This window comes from Salvelinus alpinus, chromosome 1 (genome assembly GCF_045679555.1).
Source record: "Salvelinus alpinus chromosome 1, SLU_Salpinus.1, whole genome shotgun sequence".
NCBI lineage: Eukaryota > Metazoa > Chordata > Actinopteri > Salmoniformes > Salmonidae > Salvelinus > Salvelinus alpinus.
In genome coordinates, this window is record NC_092086.1 from 94,037,200 (window position 1) to 94,050,309 (window position 13,110).

The window sequence follows — 13,110 nt, forward strand, 5'->3', positions numbered from 1 at the left end:
GACCCCTGGTGGAATGTCTGTTGGAGTAAGTGTGTGTGTCACTGATGTAAGTTGACTATGCAAGCAATTTGGAATTTCAAACACATTAATGTTTCTTATAAAAACAAGAAGCGGCCTCCCGGGTGGCGCAGTGGTCTAGGGCACTGCATCGCAGTGCTAGCTGCGCCACCAGAGTCTCTGGGTTCGCGCCCAGGCTCTGTCGCAGCCGGCCGCGACCGGGGGGTGCGTGGGGCGACGCACAATTGGCCTAGCGTCGCCCGGGTTAGGGAGGGTTTGGCCGGTAGGGATATCCTTGTCTCATCGCGCTCCAGCGACTCCTGTGGTGGGCCGGGAGCAGTGCGCGCTAACCAAGGGGGCCAGGTGCACGGTGTTTCCTCCGACACATTGGTGCGGCTGGCTTCCGGGTTGGAGGCTCGCTGTGTTAAGAAGCAGTGCGGCTTGGTTGGGTTGTGCTTCGGAGGACGCACGGCTTTCGACCTTCGTCTCTCCCGAGCCCGTACGGGAATTGTAGCGATGAGACAAGATTGTAATTACTAGCGATTGGATACCACGAAAATTGGGGAGAAAAGGGGATAAAATAAAAAATAAAATAAAATAAAACAAGAAGCGAGGCAGTCTCTTAGCCAAGAGACTGGGATGCATAGTACTGATGTTAGCACTCTGATTACGATGAAGAGCAAAATGTGCCACTGTTTGGGCCAGCTGCAGCTTAACTAGGTCCTTTGCAGCACTTGACCATATAACTGGACAATAATCAAGATGGGTAGGTATGCTTTCACTTTTCCAAATTAGGCGTGCGTGTGAGCACGGGATGAATATTGTAAATAAAGAATTTTAAAAATGGATATCTGCCCAAATGGGATTAGAAGTCACAACCATTGAACTATGACTTATTGGTGGCAGACACGCCACCAATAAATCAGTGGTAGGGAAAAAAATATAACAAGTTGACAGGACCACCATTGTCATCTATTTCTTGTTACGATGCATATATAAACATATGATCCTCATAGCCTTCATGTTTTATTTTTTCTCGTAAAAGCACATGTGTATGAAATGATAAGCAAAAACGTTGAATTTGGTCATAGCCGGAAATGTGCCTCACTGGCTTTTGAATTTTGTGTAACGTCAGTAGTCAAGGACGCATCATGCAAAATACACTACATGAACAAAAGTATGCGGACACCTGCTCTTCGAACATCTCATTCCAGAATCATGGGCATTATTATGGAGTTGGTCCCCCATTTGCTGCTATAACAGCCTGCACTCTTCTGGGAAAGCTTTTCATTAGATGTTGGAACATTGCTGCAGGGATTTGGTTCCATGCAGCCACAAGAGCATTAGTGAGGTCAGGCACTGATGTTGGGCGATTAGGCCTGGCTCGCAGTCGGCGTTCCAATTCATCCCAATGGGGTTGAGGTCAGGGCTCTGTGCAGGCCAGTCAAGTTCTTCCACACCGACTTCAACAAGCCATTTCTGTATGGACCTCGCTTTGTGCACAGGGGCATTGTCATGCTGAAACAGGAAAGAGCGTTCCCCAAACTGTTGGCAGAAAGTTTGAAGCACAAAATTGTCTAGAATGTCATTGTATGCTGTAAAGATTTCTCATCCACCAAATGTTACAGTTGACACTATGCATTCGGGCAGGTAGCATTGTCCTGGCCTCCGCCAAACCCAAATTAGTCCGTTGGACTGCCAGATGGCGAAGTGTGATTCATCACTCCAGAGAACGCGTGTCCACTGCTCCAGAGTCTAATGGCGGCGAGCTTTGCATTGCTCTACCGGACGCTTGGCATTGTGCGTGGTGCTCTTAGGCTTGTGTGTGGCTCCTCAGCCATGAGAACCCATTTCATGAAGCTCCCTGCGAACAGCTCTTGTGCTGAAGTAGCTTCCAGAGGCAGTTTGGAACTCCGTAGTGAGTGTTTCAACCAAAGACAGACGTTTTTTTTTACGCACTACGCGCTTCAGCACTCTGTGGTCCCATTCTGTGAGCTTGTGTGGCCTACCACAGTTGTTGCTCCTAGACGTTTCCACTTCACAATAACAGCACTTGACTGGGGCAGCTCTAGCAGGGTAGAAATGTGATGAACTGACTTGTTGGAAAGGTGGCATCCTATGACGGTGCAACGTTCAAAGTCACTGAGCTCTTCAGTAAGGCCATTCTACTGCCAATGTTTGTCTATGGAGATTGCATGGCTGTGTGCTCGATTTTATACACCGGTAGCAACGGGTGTGGCTGAAATAGCTGAATCCACTCATTTGAAGGGGTGTCCACATACTTTTCTATATATTTTTTTTCTTACCCGTGACGTGCTAGTATCAGTTTTAAATTCTCTTTGCTAGTATTGTCATTCTGCGTCATCACTGGTTACGCGCCCAAAAACAACTAAGGAAATGGCAAAAGGTAGCTAGGAGTGGCCAAGTTTTGGCAAACGTAAGGTATCATATCATGCCACGTTCACGTTCTAGTCAGAACTAGCTAGGAAACTCTGACATTTCTGACTTACTGACTGGTTGTAGTTATACACGTGCCGCATTCTACCAGTTAGCAAGTTGGACATTTCTGAGTTTCCTAGTTCTGACTAGCATTTGAACGCAGCATCATACCAAAGATTTGTATAACTAACCCAAGAGCCTGTAGTTTACAACAGAGCAAATTAATTGTGGTGGGCAGAACAAGCAAGGAGGTAGGCAGAGCCAAGCACGAGCTAGTGTGATCAGTGTTTCCAACTAATTTTCAGGGTAAATTGCTAGAGGCAGGTTGATTTGTTGCTAAAAGTTGCTAAATGACGTTGTGATGTCATTGCGTCATTACGTAGAATACACAATAACGTTACTCAAATTGACTGGCCATCTCGGCAAAAAATATGATTTGACATTTGTTCAGGTACAGACTCCCACTCTTTTCTGTACTTCTGATTGAGACATGTTGATTGATGTAGTAAGTTCGGTTCAAGATCAAACATTCGTGACCAACTATATTCATTGGGTTTGGCTCGTCGAAACAGTTATAGTGCTGCTGCAGTCAGCCAACAATGATTTGCAATTTGCTGAAATTTCTGCTGGCCTACTGCTGCCTGCTGCTGACGTCACTCACAATGCACTTTGCACAGGCACGTGTGTTGTGACTGAGTGTGACAGAGAAAATCGTTTTTGTGTCATTTAGAGGGAAAATGCGTGCATTTTAGCGTTTGAATCACTTTTCAAATGTTGCTAAAAGTTCCAAATACATTTTTAAAAGTAGCTACATTTGTTGCTAGGTGCTGTTTGAAAAAAAAGTTGCTAAATCTAGCAACAAAATTGCTAAATTGGCATCACTGAGTGAAATGCTTTTGGCGGTTCTAGCATTTATTTGCATTTTTCCGATAGGGAACGCCCACTTTGAAGTGCGCATGTGCAATAACTAAATTCGCCCTTGCTCTCCTTCTAAACAACGCAATTTTCTAAAACTTTGGCAAAGGGTAAAGTATACAAAACGCAGAGCACTCTGTTTGTTACAGAGTTTAGTTTTGGAAACATAACTGTATAGAGATCAAATGTTTCGTCGATTAGAAAATGTGCTAAATCGAACTCGCTTAATCTTCTCCAACTGGGCTTCCTCTCATCACCATATTTGGTAATGAGTGGAAACGCCAACTGGATGCTTCACATTTATACATCCAGTGAAATATCTGATCTATGATCATACTAAATGTGGGTTGCACAATTTACGTACAGAATAATAAGTTTAATGATAGGCAGGTTTTAGTGTCAGGCCGCCCTTACAAAAACAGATTGCAATTTTGAAACTGCAGTAATTGCATTCGACTATTATTTTGGACGCAGTAATTGTGGTAATTGCAGTAACTGTGGTTACACTGCAAAGTTACTGCAGTAAAAAAAAACGGTGTTCTTTTGGACGCAGAATTTGCAACATACTGCAGTTATACAGAGATGTTTATATAATTGATGAGATGTTCATGTCTCCGCCCTAACAATGGGAGTCGTCCCAAAAATAATGATTTTTTGCGACAATTCTGACTTCGTGGCTGTGCTAACTAGTGAAAACCATTTGGATCTTGTCATAAAGGAAGTGAGCGTAGAATGAATACGGAAGCCGATAGTAATCATTACATAGAAAAAAGAAAAGAAAATGGCAGCCGCTGAAAGCACTAGCTTGTCACCAAGTCAGGCAGAAGAACCGCCTAAACTATCTGATTTATTAGATCGGGGATGGAAACTATATGAGGAGGTGGACACCACAAATGATCCCATCGCAGCTACCCATATCCAGGTTAAAATCAAGCGTGGGATAACGCAACTGGAAGAGGCAACGCGGATGGTTGCCCAGCTCGACTTGTTCAGGTAGCTAACGTTAGCTAGCACCTAGCTAGCTAACTATAGATCGCTATCTACTCAAGATTTGATGACTAGCCAGATACCCAGGTAGCTAGTTACTATCATGTATTGGGCATGATTATATATCAAAGAGTATAGCCAACTAGGTAACGAACAGATTCCACCTTAGAGTTGCTTGACAGTTTTGCCAGCTAGATACTTTTGATGGGCTAGGATAAGTCGTAAACAATCTAGTTAGCTAGCTAACGTTCGCTAAGGCAATGCAAATGAAAGTGATGCTGCATGTTCATTCTTCATGTTTGTTTTTTAGCCGAAATGAAGAATTGGAGGAGGTAGCAACCACAGATCTGAAGTATCTGATGTTGCCTGTCCTCTTGGGGGCTCTTACTATGAAGCAGGTGAACCTGGCAAAACGACTAGAGCAAGTTCAGATGGCAAGATGTTACTTTTTGGACTTCTTGAAAAGATGTAAGGAGTATAACATATCAAAGTTTGAACTACCCAAAACCAATGAAAACTCTGCTGGCACACTGGAAGAAGAATCTGCAAATGGGCCCCCCAAACCTCCGGACTTGATTGCAATGGCGACAGTAAGAGCGGCAAAGATAGAAAGGTATCAGAAACATCTGCTTTTCAATTATAATGATTTTGACAATCGAAACATACATTGTTTTGATTCAGCACTGCACAAGTAATATTTAGGCCTATGCTTTAAGGTCTAGTACCTGTCACGAGCCTCTTAAAATATGTTATGTCCCTCAGCTATTTAACAACTTAAACATCTCTCTTGTTTATTTTATAATGGCAATTCATCTGCACCCACATTGGTCTGATGACTCTTATTTATTGTGCTATACTCTGCAGATACACCCAGAGGAAGAACACTGAGGCCAAGCTATCAGAGATCAAGGCAGCAGTGGACAGTGGGCAGGCAGATGACGAGATAGTTAGAGACTTCTACCTCCTCAACTTGAGGAAATGGATTGCTGTATCCCTGGAGGAGATAGAGAGCATTGATCAGGAAATTGAGATTTTGACCAGGATGGATGTTCTAAAACAGGTACATGGATTTGAAGATGTAACTAATCTCATTCACCAACGACTAATTGAAAGGGTGATTTTCTGATGCTCTTTATATTTTCCATGTGCAGAGTTCAGCAGAGCCATCACAGTCTAAAAGGCCTCCCATGAAACCCTTCATTCTCACCAAAGATGCTGTTCAGGCCAGGTAGACACCTGCTCAAACTTATCATTTATTTTCTTATTCTGCACATTTTTATTTAAAATGTTTTTCCGTTTTCCTACTCACAAAATAAGTACTCTGTCCAACCTCCCTTATGAAAATTACATAGCTACTTGCTTATTATATGACATGAAGTAAATAGTTGACTAATGTATAATAAATGTGTAATTTTCATTTCAGAGTGTTTGGGGCTGGCTATCCCAGCCTGCCTACTATGTCCGTGGATGACTGGTATGAGCAGCACAGGAAGAAAAATGCCCTGCCGGACCAGGGGATCCCTCGCAGCACTGGTAGGGTTAAAAGAGATGTTCATAATTATTTTCTATTTACAGTTAACGGTATGTACATAAATTGTTTTGGGGAAAAGTCAAACAGTCATGATCCATGTTTTTTTTTTACACCTTTTCTCATTCACCAAATACAATTTGTCCCCCATTCAGAGGACGTCGATGCAGAAGAGCGAGAGCAAGAAGAGAAAGAGAAGCGGGTTGAAAATGATGACGAGGAGGCCTTGCAGAAAGCTAGAGACTGGGACAACTGGAAGGATACACATCAGAGAGGCTATGGGAACCGTAAAAACATGGGCTGACAACCATCAAACACAGCAATAGTCCCAACCTGGTCTGCAGTATTCATCTGCTCTTATTCCCTCTTAAATACATTTTAACAAGTTGCCAGTGTATATGGAAAGATGGCCTTGAAGAAAAGGGAGGTTTATACAATCCCAGACAGAAACTGTTCATAAGTGTCTGTTTATGGTCTCTTTTTCTTCTGATGCTGCAAATCACAGTTTTCATTGTGGCCATATCAGAGGAACATTATTTAGTGGCAGCCATTAATATGATCTGCAGGCTCTATGCAGATACACAACTAAGCGTTGACACCAAGGCCCAGTCTCTGTCGAGACAGCGCAGTGCTGTGCTCAAGAAGATTAGTAAGTGAATTTGATGATATTGTCTAACAGCTGCTCCCAAACAGAGTAATATTTTCTTAGAGTATCCAGCTAAACTGTTGACTTGTGAAATGCCCTAAAAGGTGGTGGTACCACTCTACAGGTACAACAAATTGATTGAATTTTGTCATCCATACTTCATCTGATTGGTTATGTTAGCTCATGTGCTTATACCTAGAAGATGTGCATCGCAAGAAACCCCAATATTGAAAGATGCTTCCTCTGATCGATGTCCATTGTGAAACTGAATAATGGTTTGCTATGCAGGTATGATGTTATGTAGCTACTCCCTTTTCGTCATGTTTTGCTTTTTGTTAAAGAACTGTTTGTGAAAGCCAATTTGCTCTTCTCAAAAGTATGGCTGACTCTTATTTATTTTCCACCTCTTACAAATGTACAGTTTGAACAGGCACTGGTTCTGACAGACTTGGTGGATTCTTTTGTCAGAGTTGATAACTCTTGGTCTATTTTTTCCACAATAGCAGGAATTCTGTATGGTTCCCACTGTAACAAGAAATTATTTGAGTGTTTTGTACTTACTTTTCCCCCGTTGTTTCTTAAAGAAGTTGCTAGTGCATTGAAAATATGGATACGGTCCAGAATAAATATGATACAGAAGGCTGCTATGGTCAAGCAAATTGTTATTGGCACATCGATATACACAAAATGTGCATTAATCAAAATCATATATTGGACACGATTACTATTGCTCCCATCTAACTTGATGTTGTTTGGTGAAAGCATACATTGTGATCTCAAAATGTATTTGTTTCCCAGCCAATTAAATGTATTGCACATCCTCATTGAATGTTTATTTTATTTTATACCCATTGGACAACTGAAAAGGATGCCCTGTAGACCACCTCAATTGTGGGTCACCTAGTTCTCGCTTCATGATGTGTCTTTGTGATACTTGGCCTCAGTCAGTGTGTCATCAGTGGGCCTAGCTCCCTCTAGAGATGAGATATTGATCTGTCTGAGGCTTGTTTAAAATGATCTCTCCAACTTTACTAGAATTGTCAGTTACATTTTTGACAGCAGGTGGGTATACAAGGAAAGGTTAGAATGTCTTTGAAAATACCACACACACTGAGGCACACACACACCAAATAAATTATGAACAAACAAGCATTTATTTCTCTACTGTTATCTATAAGACTTACTCCCTCTGCATGTGGTTAGACTTTCTTTGTTTGGGTTTTGTAATTTTTACTCCATATTGTGTCAAAACCAGCCTTCACTTCCCTTGCAGTACAGTGCACAATAGATAGGGCAGGCTTCTTTGTGTCCACACAGATTCTTTCCTTTGCTGAGGGTAGGCGGAAACTGAGGCGCTTGATCTGAATTCTAAAGGGGCTTGTTGTATCTAATAAAAGCAGCTATTGTATGTAAATTATTCACACGAGCATATGACTCCGACTGTGCAGGGCAGTGGCTAGTGTGAGAGAAATCATTAGCAATGCAAACTCATGGTGTTCTGGTTCACAGATTCACTAATGGGAAGAAATCCATCTATACTGATGGTAACTCAATTGTTTCTGGGCGTGTTTGTGCACTACTTCTACTGAAGGTAATTTCATGAATTTAATAATTTGTTACAGCTATGAAATCTAAATTAGGTATAGACATTATTTTTTTGTCATGATTTACATGTTTGTGATTAGGTTTCATGTTAAAGGGGATGAGATCTCTCCCTGGTCATCTTTCTGCCTAGTCAAACAAACATTTGTACTGATGATCTGGAAATGTTTATTTAGGATTAATACTAATAAACTTAAAGTATCCTTATAAAAGTGTAATTGATGTATTAACATTTAAAAGCACCAGTTGTGTTGTATTTCATTCTTCACTCATTCCTCTACATAGATAGCCTATTGTATGTGGCTTAGATAACCATAGCTGTGCTTTCCAGTGACAGCCATAATAGGTTGCTTGTGAAATATCTAAGAAAATCAGGGGTGCACACTGTAAGAATAAAGAAAACATGCTAATCTTAAATAATAACTATACTTAAAGGATTTATTGTGGAAATCTTAATTTAGCCATTCAATTTGCGATCTCATGTTCAAGAATCCTATTCCTTTAATCTTCTCTTACCATATCACCTCTAATTTCTCGTTTTATCAGGAAAAATCTGTCATTAATGTTTTTTAAATCCTGAAATATGTTTTTTCATTTATATCTTGATTTGACTGAGTTAAAGTGAAATAGACCTGAACCATGTTGTCTGTAGACTCTTTTGGCATTGGCTTATCATAGTCTTTGTTGTGACTTTACATATTATAGAACATTTCATAAAGGGAGGGGCATAGATATACCATGCAGGCTGGTGCCAGTGTCAACATGGCACACTGGTCACATTGGGGCAGATACTCCCTTGCCAGTGACTTCGGGAAAATGGTCACCTGATGTGTAGTGCCAAACCAAAAGCTTGCGCTCTTAAGCCGCCCACCAACGTCAGTGCATGTAGAGAGGTTTGGTTCTCTACTGGCCGCACATCAATGTCCACGCTACACCGGCGGGTCAACGTTGTCCTCCACCCTGGGTGCTGCCTATGCCTCTTACACCTCCTGATGAGCTTGGTAACTTCCACCTCTCCAAGTCTCTTCTACTGCCATGGCAGGAATGACTCAAACAATGGAATTCAATAGATCTGAATTATAACAAGATGGAGAGAGCTCAGTTGCCGTTGGCTTTGACAGATATGGAATTAGTCTTGGGGGATTCTGCTTTTTGAGAATTGATGGCTTTATGGAGATTTCCCAATATCTCAGTCGCTGACCAGTGCTGGTCAGACAGTGTTGTTGACTGGTGAAGCAGGTTATGTGAAATCTGTGTTTTTAGTAACAAGCCGTGCAATTAGTGTTTGTATACAGAAATCTTGTGGAAATATCTTACATATATAGGGCTATTTTTCTATGCAAAATGATCAACAATTTATCAACATTATTGACCTCAAAGCTTTCTACAATTAAATCATTTTAATGGCGTCCTTGTTTTTCAGACCTGGAATCGAAAATGAACTGGGCGTCCTTTTATGCCGTCATCAGCGGTGTAAACAGACACTCCACGGGCATTGGTCGCATCTGGCTCTCTGTCCTTTTCATCTTCCGTATCCTGGTCCTGGTGGTTGCAGCAGAGAGTGTGTGGGGTGACGAGAAGTCCGGCTTCACCTGTAATACCCAGCAGCCCGGCTGCAACAGCGTCTGTTATGACCACTTCTTCCCCATCTCACACATCCGTCTGTGGGCCCTGCAGCTCATTCTGGTGTCCACCCCAGCCCTGCTGGTGGCCATGCATGTGGCCCACCGCCGACACATCGACAAAAAACTCTACAAGCTGTCTGGCCGGGCCAACCCCAAGGAACTGGAGCAAATCAAGACCCAGAAGATGAAGATCGCAGGTGCCCTTTGGTGGACATACATCATCAGCCTCTTCTTCCGCATCATCTTTGAGGTGACCTTCATGTATCTCTTCTACATGATCTACCCTGGCTATAAGATGATCCGGCTGGTCAAGTGTGACTCGTACCCCTGCCCCAACACAGTGGACTGCTTTGTGTCCAGGCCCACAGAGAAGACCGTCTTCACTGTGTTCATGCTGGCTGTGTCAGGGATCTGCATCCTGCTCAACATCGCAGAGGTGGTCTTCCTAGTGGGAAAGGCCTGTAGTAGGCACTTAAGCAATGCTGGAGACTCAACCATGGGAGCATGGATCACCCAAAAGCTCTGCTCCTACTAGAACAAGCTAAATGGACCAACACTGTGTAACTGTAATTGGGCACATATGTTCAAAGCTCAAAGTAATGGCCATAACAACATTAATTAATGAGGTGTTCACACTTTTTCTATACTTGTTGAAATGACGCTTCAAATAGATATGACTCAAAGGACAATTTCAGTTTGGATATAGAACAAGCTCCAGAAAAGGAGACTGAAGAAAAGTATGGTAACTGATTTATTAACAGTCCCTTACCTTGTAACGTCTCAAATTTAGCTGAATTCAATATGCAGTCACCTTCGATATGCTCTGCAAGATACAAGCAACTAAACCGACTCATCATCCATTCTGTATTATGATTCATAAATAGTTTTCAATTCCTGATAGACATTTTAATCACTGATAATGTGGTATCATTAGGACAAAGCATTGGTACCCCTTGTTTATTATAAATAGTAACCCAAGAAAACTGTCCAAGTGATGAATTTAACCAACATTTGGTGGTTGTGGTGGAGTATTACTAATAACTATGAGGCTATTCCAAAGCACTACTAATAACTACCTCACTTTCATAGTGAAATATCAAGTGCTTCAAAACATCCACATAGTGTTTTGAATGCTATGAATGAGACTGATTATGCAAGTGTATAGAGTAAAATAGAATAGTGAATGAGAAAATGTGCTTAGTTGAAGTTACAATGAAAGAACCAAATGATTAATCTTCATGTCTATCTCATTATTCTTCTTACTAGATACTGCATTGCTGCTTTAAAACTGTTGTGTGTGTGAGAGAAAGGATCATATATGTTTAGAATTTGTGGTACTGTAAAGTTTTTACTTCACATGTAAGGGATTACAAAAACGGTAACTGTAATCCGTTACATTACCAGCAAAAATATTGTAATCAGATTACAGATACTTTTGAAAAACTAGATGATTCAATTAAATTAAATTCAGAAAGGAGATTTGAGAAGAAAAAAAATCTTTGACACTTCTCTGTTTTCTCAATGACATTCAAATCAACATTGATAAAAGGCGCAAATGTAAGTTTGTTCCACATGAGCGAGTCTGACCAGAAGTCAGATACCACTATGATGACAAACCAAATGGGTTTGATGGATCGCTGGAAAAGAGCAGGAATAGGCTTTTGTAGGCTACAGTCCCAGCTATGTCTTCCAATGGTGCAACTGCTGTCGGCATCCAAAGATTATCTAACTTGAATAAACGCTTGGAGTTAAGGATGACAGCAGTGGTGTAGTCTACTGCGATACGGATATCACAAATTATTGTTATCTGCATAGCGCATTGATGTGAATCACACTGCTGCTCTCTTATTTAGCTATTTGCGTTTTACGGATTGTGGTTGTTGTGGATGGCTGTTCGCAAATCTAAATGTGTATTTGAACCCAATAATGGTTGAATTCAAGAAGTTTAAGCTGCCTATCAATCATTGTTTTTGAAAACAGTGGACAGCCAGTGAAAAATGCGCTCTTGCAACAGCTGCACAGTGCGGATCCCAGCCTATGGAATAAAAGCTGGGCTTTATATTTTAACCTTCAATTAACTAGGCAAGTTCAAAGACTGTCCAGGAACAGTGGGTTAACTAACTGCCTTGTTCAGGGCCAGAAGGACACATTTTTAACTTCTCATCTCGGGGATTCGATCTTGCAACCTTTCAGTTACTAGTCCAACGCTCTAACCACTAGGCTACGTTGCTCAGAAAAATTCATGCTGATAAAAAAAATTAGCCATAGACCTAATGGACACGTTCAAACTCGCAAACTTTTGATTGATTTAAAGTGGCAATCTGTACTTGGATTTATAAATTATATATATCCATTGATTCTTGAAGAATATAACTTATAAATGCCTCATGAGTTTAGTTCAACGGTCACACTCCATGTGAACCCAAAATATAACCTTTTTTTTCTCCAATGTTTGTAAACATTTTAAATGTAAACAAATACTTTATAGCCTCATAACATGGTTAAAACAATAATTTTATATCATGGATGGTCAGTCCTTGCATCCATAGCTCTGTCTATTAATCTGAGCATGGTTACATTTCTCCAGGCCCATCCCTCATCTTTTTACCAAAACTGAGGCGGGATGTCCGTTTGGTTATTGTTTCATCTGTGGATTTGCACTTTGAACAGCTGCATATTATCAAGATATCAAAGTGTCACCAACAAAAAATTAAACAACAGAGTAGGGCTGGCTAATAAGCCCTTAGTTTTGGGGTTATGCTCAGGTAAAACTATTTGGCTAAACTATACTTCCATATTTCCAAGTCCTATTCTTGAAGATCAAGGGGTATAACATTTATTGGAATGACTGGAATTCTGATAGACTTTCGTTTTTAATGTAAAGATATAATTTAATTGTATTATTATATGTAGTAGAAAGCGATGGGTTAGAAGAAGCCTACATAACCAACCCATAAAGTAAAATGTAACATCCACATATGGACAGCTATGTAAACTTTAACATAGATTTATCCTGCAATATATGTGGTTCAATTGGTAACATACATTTTTGTCTTCTTCTAATGCCTCTTAAGGGGAAACTAATCTAAAAGTAACTGAATGTAATCAGATTACATTACTGAGTTTGGGTAATCCAAAAGTTACGTTACTGTTTACAATTTTGGATAGGTAACTGGTAACTGTAACGGATTACATTTAGAAAGTAACCTACCCAACCCTGATAGTATTTGAGTTCCTGTTTTGTTGTATACCATGCCTTGTTATGTTGAATGTCTTGCACATATTTGTATTACTGTAGCTAATATAATTAGACATTCCTAATAAAACACTTGAGTTATATTATGTGCAATAGCCACATGGAAATATTAACG

At 40.7% G+C, this 13,110-nt stretch overlaps 2 protein-coding genes across 3 annotated transcripts; both read left to right on the forward strand.

The window, feature by feature from the left end:
- Positions 1–3,453: 3,453 nt before the first annotated feature.
- On the forward strand, positions 3,454–7,336 carry igbp1 (immunoglobulin (CD79A) binding protein 1). The gene is made up of 6 exons (XM_071334460.1): positions 3,454–4,344; positions 4,649–4,951; positions 5,203–5,398; positions 5,490–5,566; positions 5,762–5,871; positions 6,022–7,336. The coding sequence occupies exons 1-6, from the start codon at positions 4,133–4,135 to the stop codon at positions 6,168–6,170; spliced, it is 1,047 nt and encodes a 348-aa protein (XP_071190561.1). The 5' UTR covers positions 3,454–4,132; the 3' UTR covers positions 6,171–7,336.
- A 149-nt stretch (positions 7,337–7,485) lies between these two features.
- LOC139534931 (gap junction beta-1 protein-like) lies at positions 7,486–13,078 on the forward strand. Of its 2 annotated transcripts, none has more exons than XM_071334483.1 (2): positions 7,486–8,103; positions 9,538–13,078. In XM_071334483.1, the coding sequence occupies exon 2, from the start codon at positions 9,552–9,554 to the stop codon at positions 10,272–10,274; it is 723 nt and encodes a 240-aa protein (XP_071190584.1). In that variant the 5' UTR covers positions 7,486–8,103; positions 9,538–9,551; the 3' UTR covers positions 10,275–13,078. The 2 variants fall into 2 exon arrangements, with proteins under 2 accessions (XP_071190584.1, XP_071190574.1); XM_071334473.1 differs by lacking the exon at positions 7,486–8,103 and adding an exon at positions 8,988–9,115.
- The last annotated feature ends 32 nt before the right edge of the window (positions 13,079–13,110 follow it).

Coding starts and splice junctions, on each gene's coding strand:
- igbp1 (XM_071334460.1), top strand. CDS start 4,133: ATGGCAGCCGCTGAAAGCACTAGCTTGTCACCAAGTCAGGCAGAAGAA. Junction 4,345..4,648: donor GCCCAGCTCGACTTGTTCAG/GTAGCTAACGTT, acceptor TTTGTTTTTTAG/CCGAAATGAAGAATTGGAGG. Junction 5,567..5,761: donor AAAGATGCTGTTCAGGCCAG/GTAGACACCTGC, acceptor TTTTCATTTCAG/AGTGTTTGGGGCTGGCTATC.
- LOC139534931 (XM_071334473.1), top strand. CDS start 9,088: ATGCCTCTTACACCTCCTGATGAGCTTG. Junction 9,116..9,537: donor TACACCTCCTGATGAGCTTG/GTAACTTCCACC, acceptor CTTGTTTTTCAG/ACCTGGAATCGAAAATGAAC.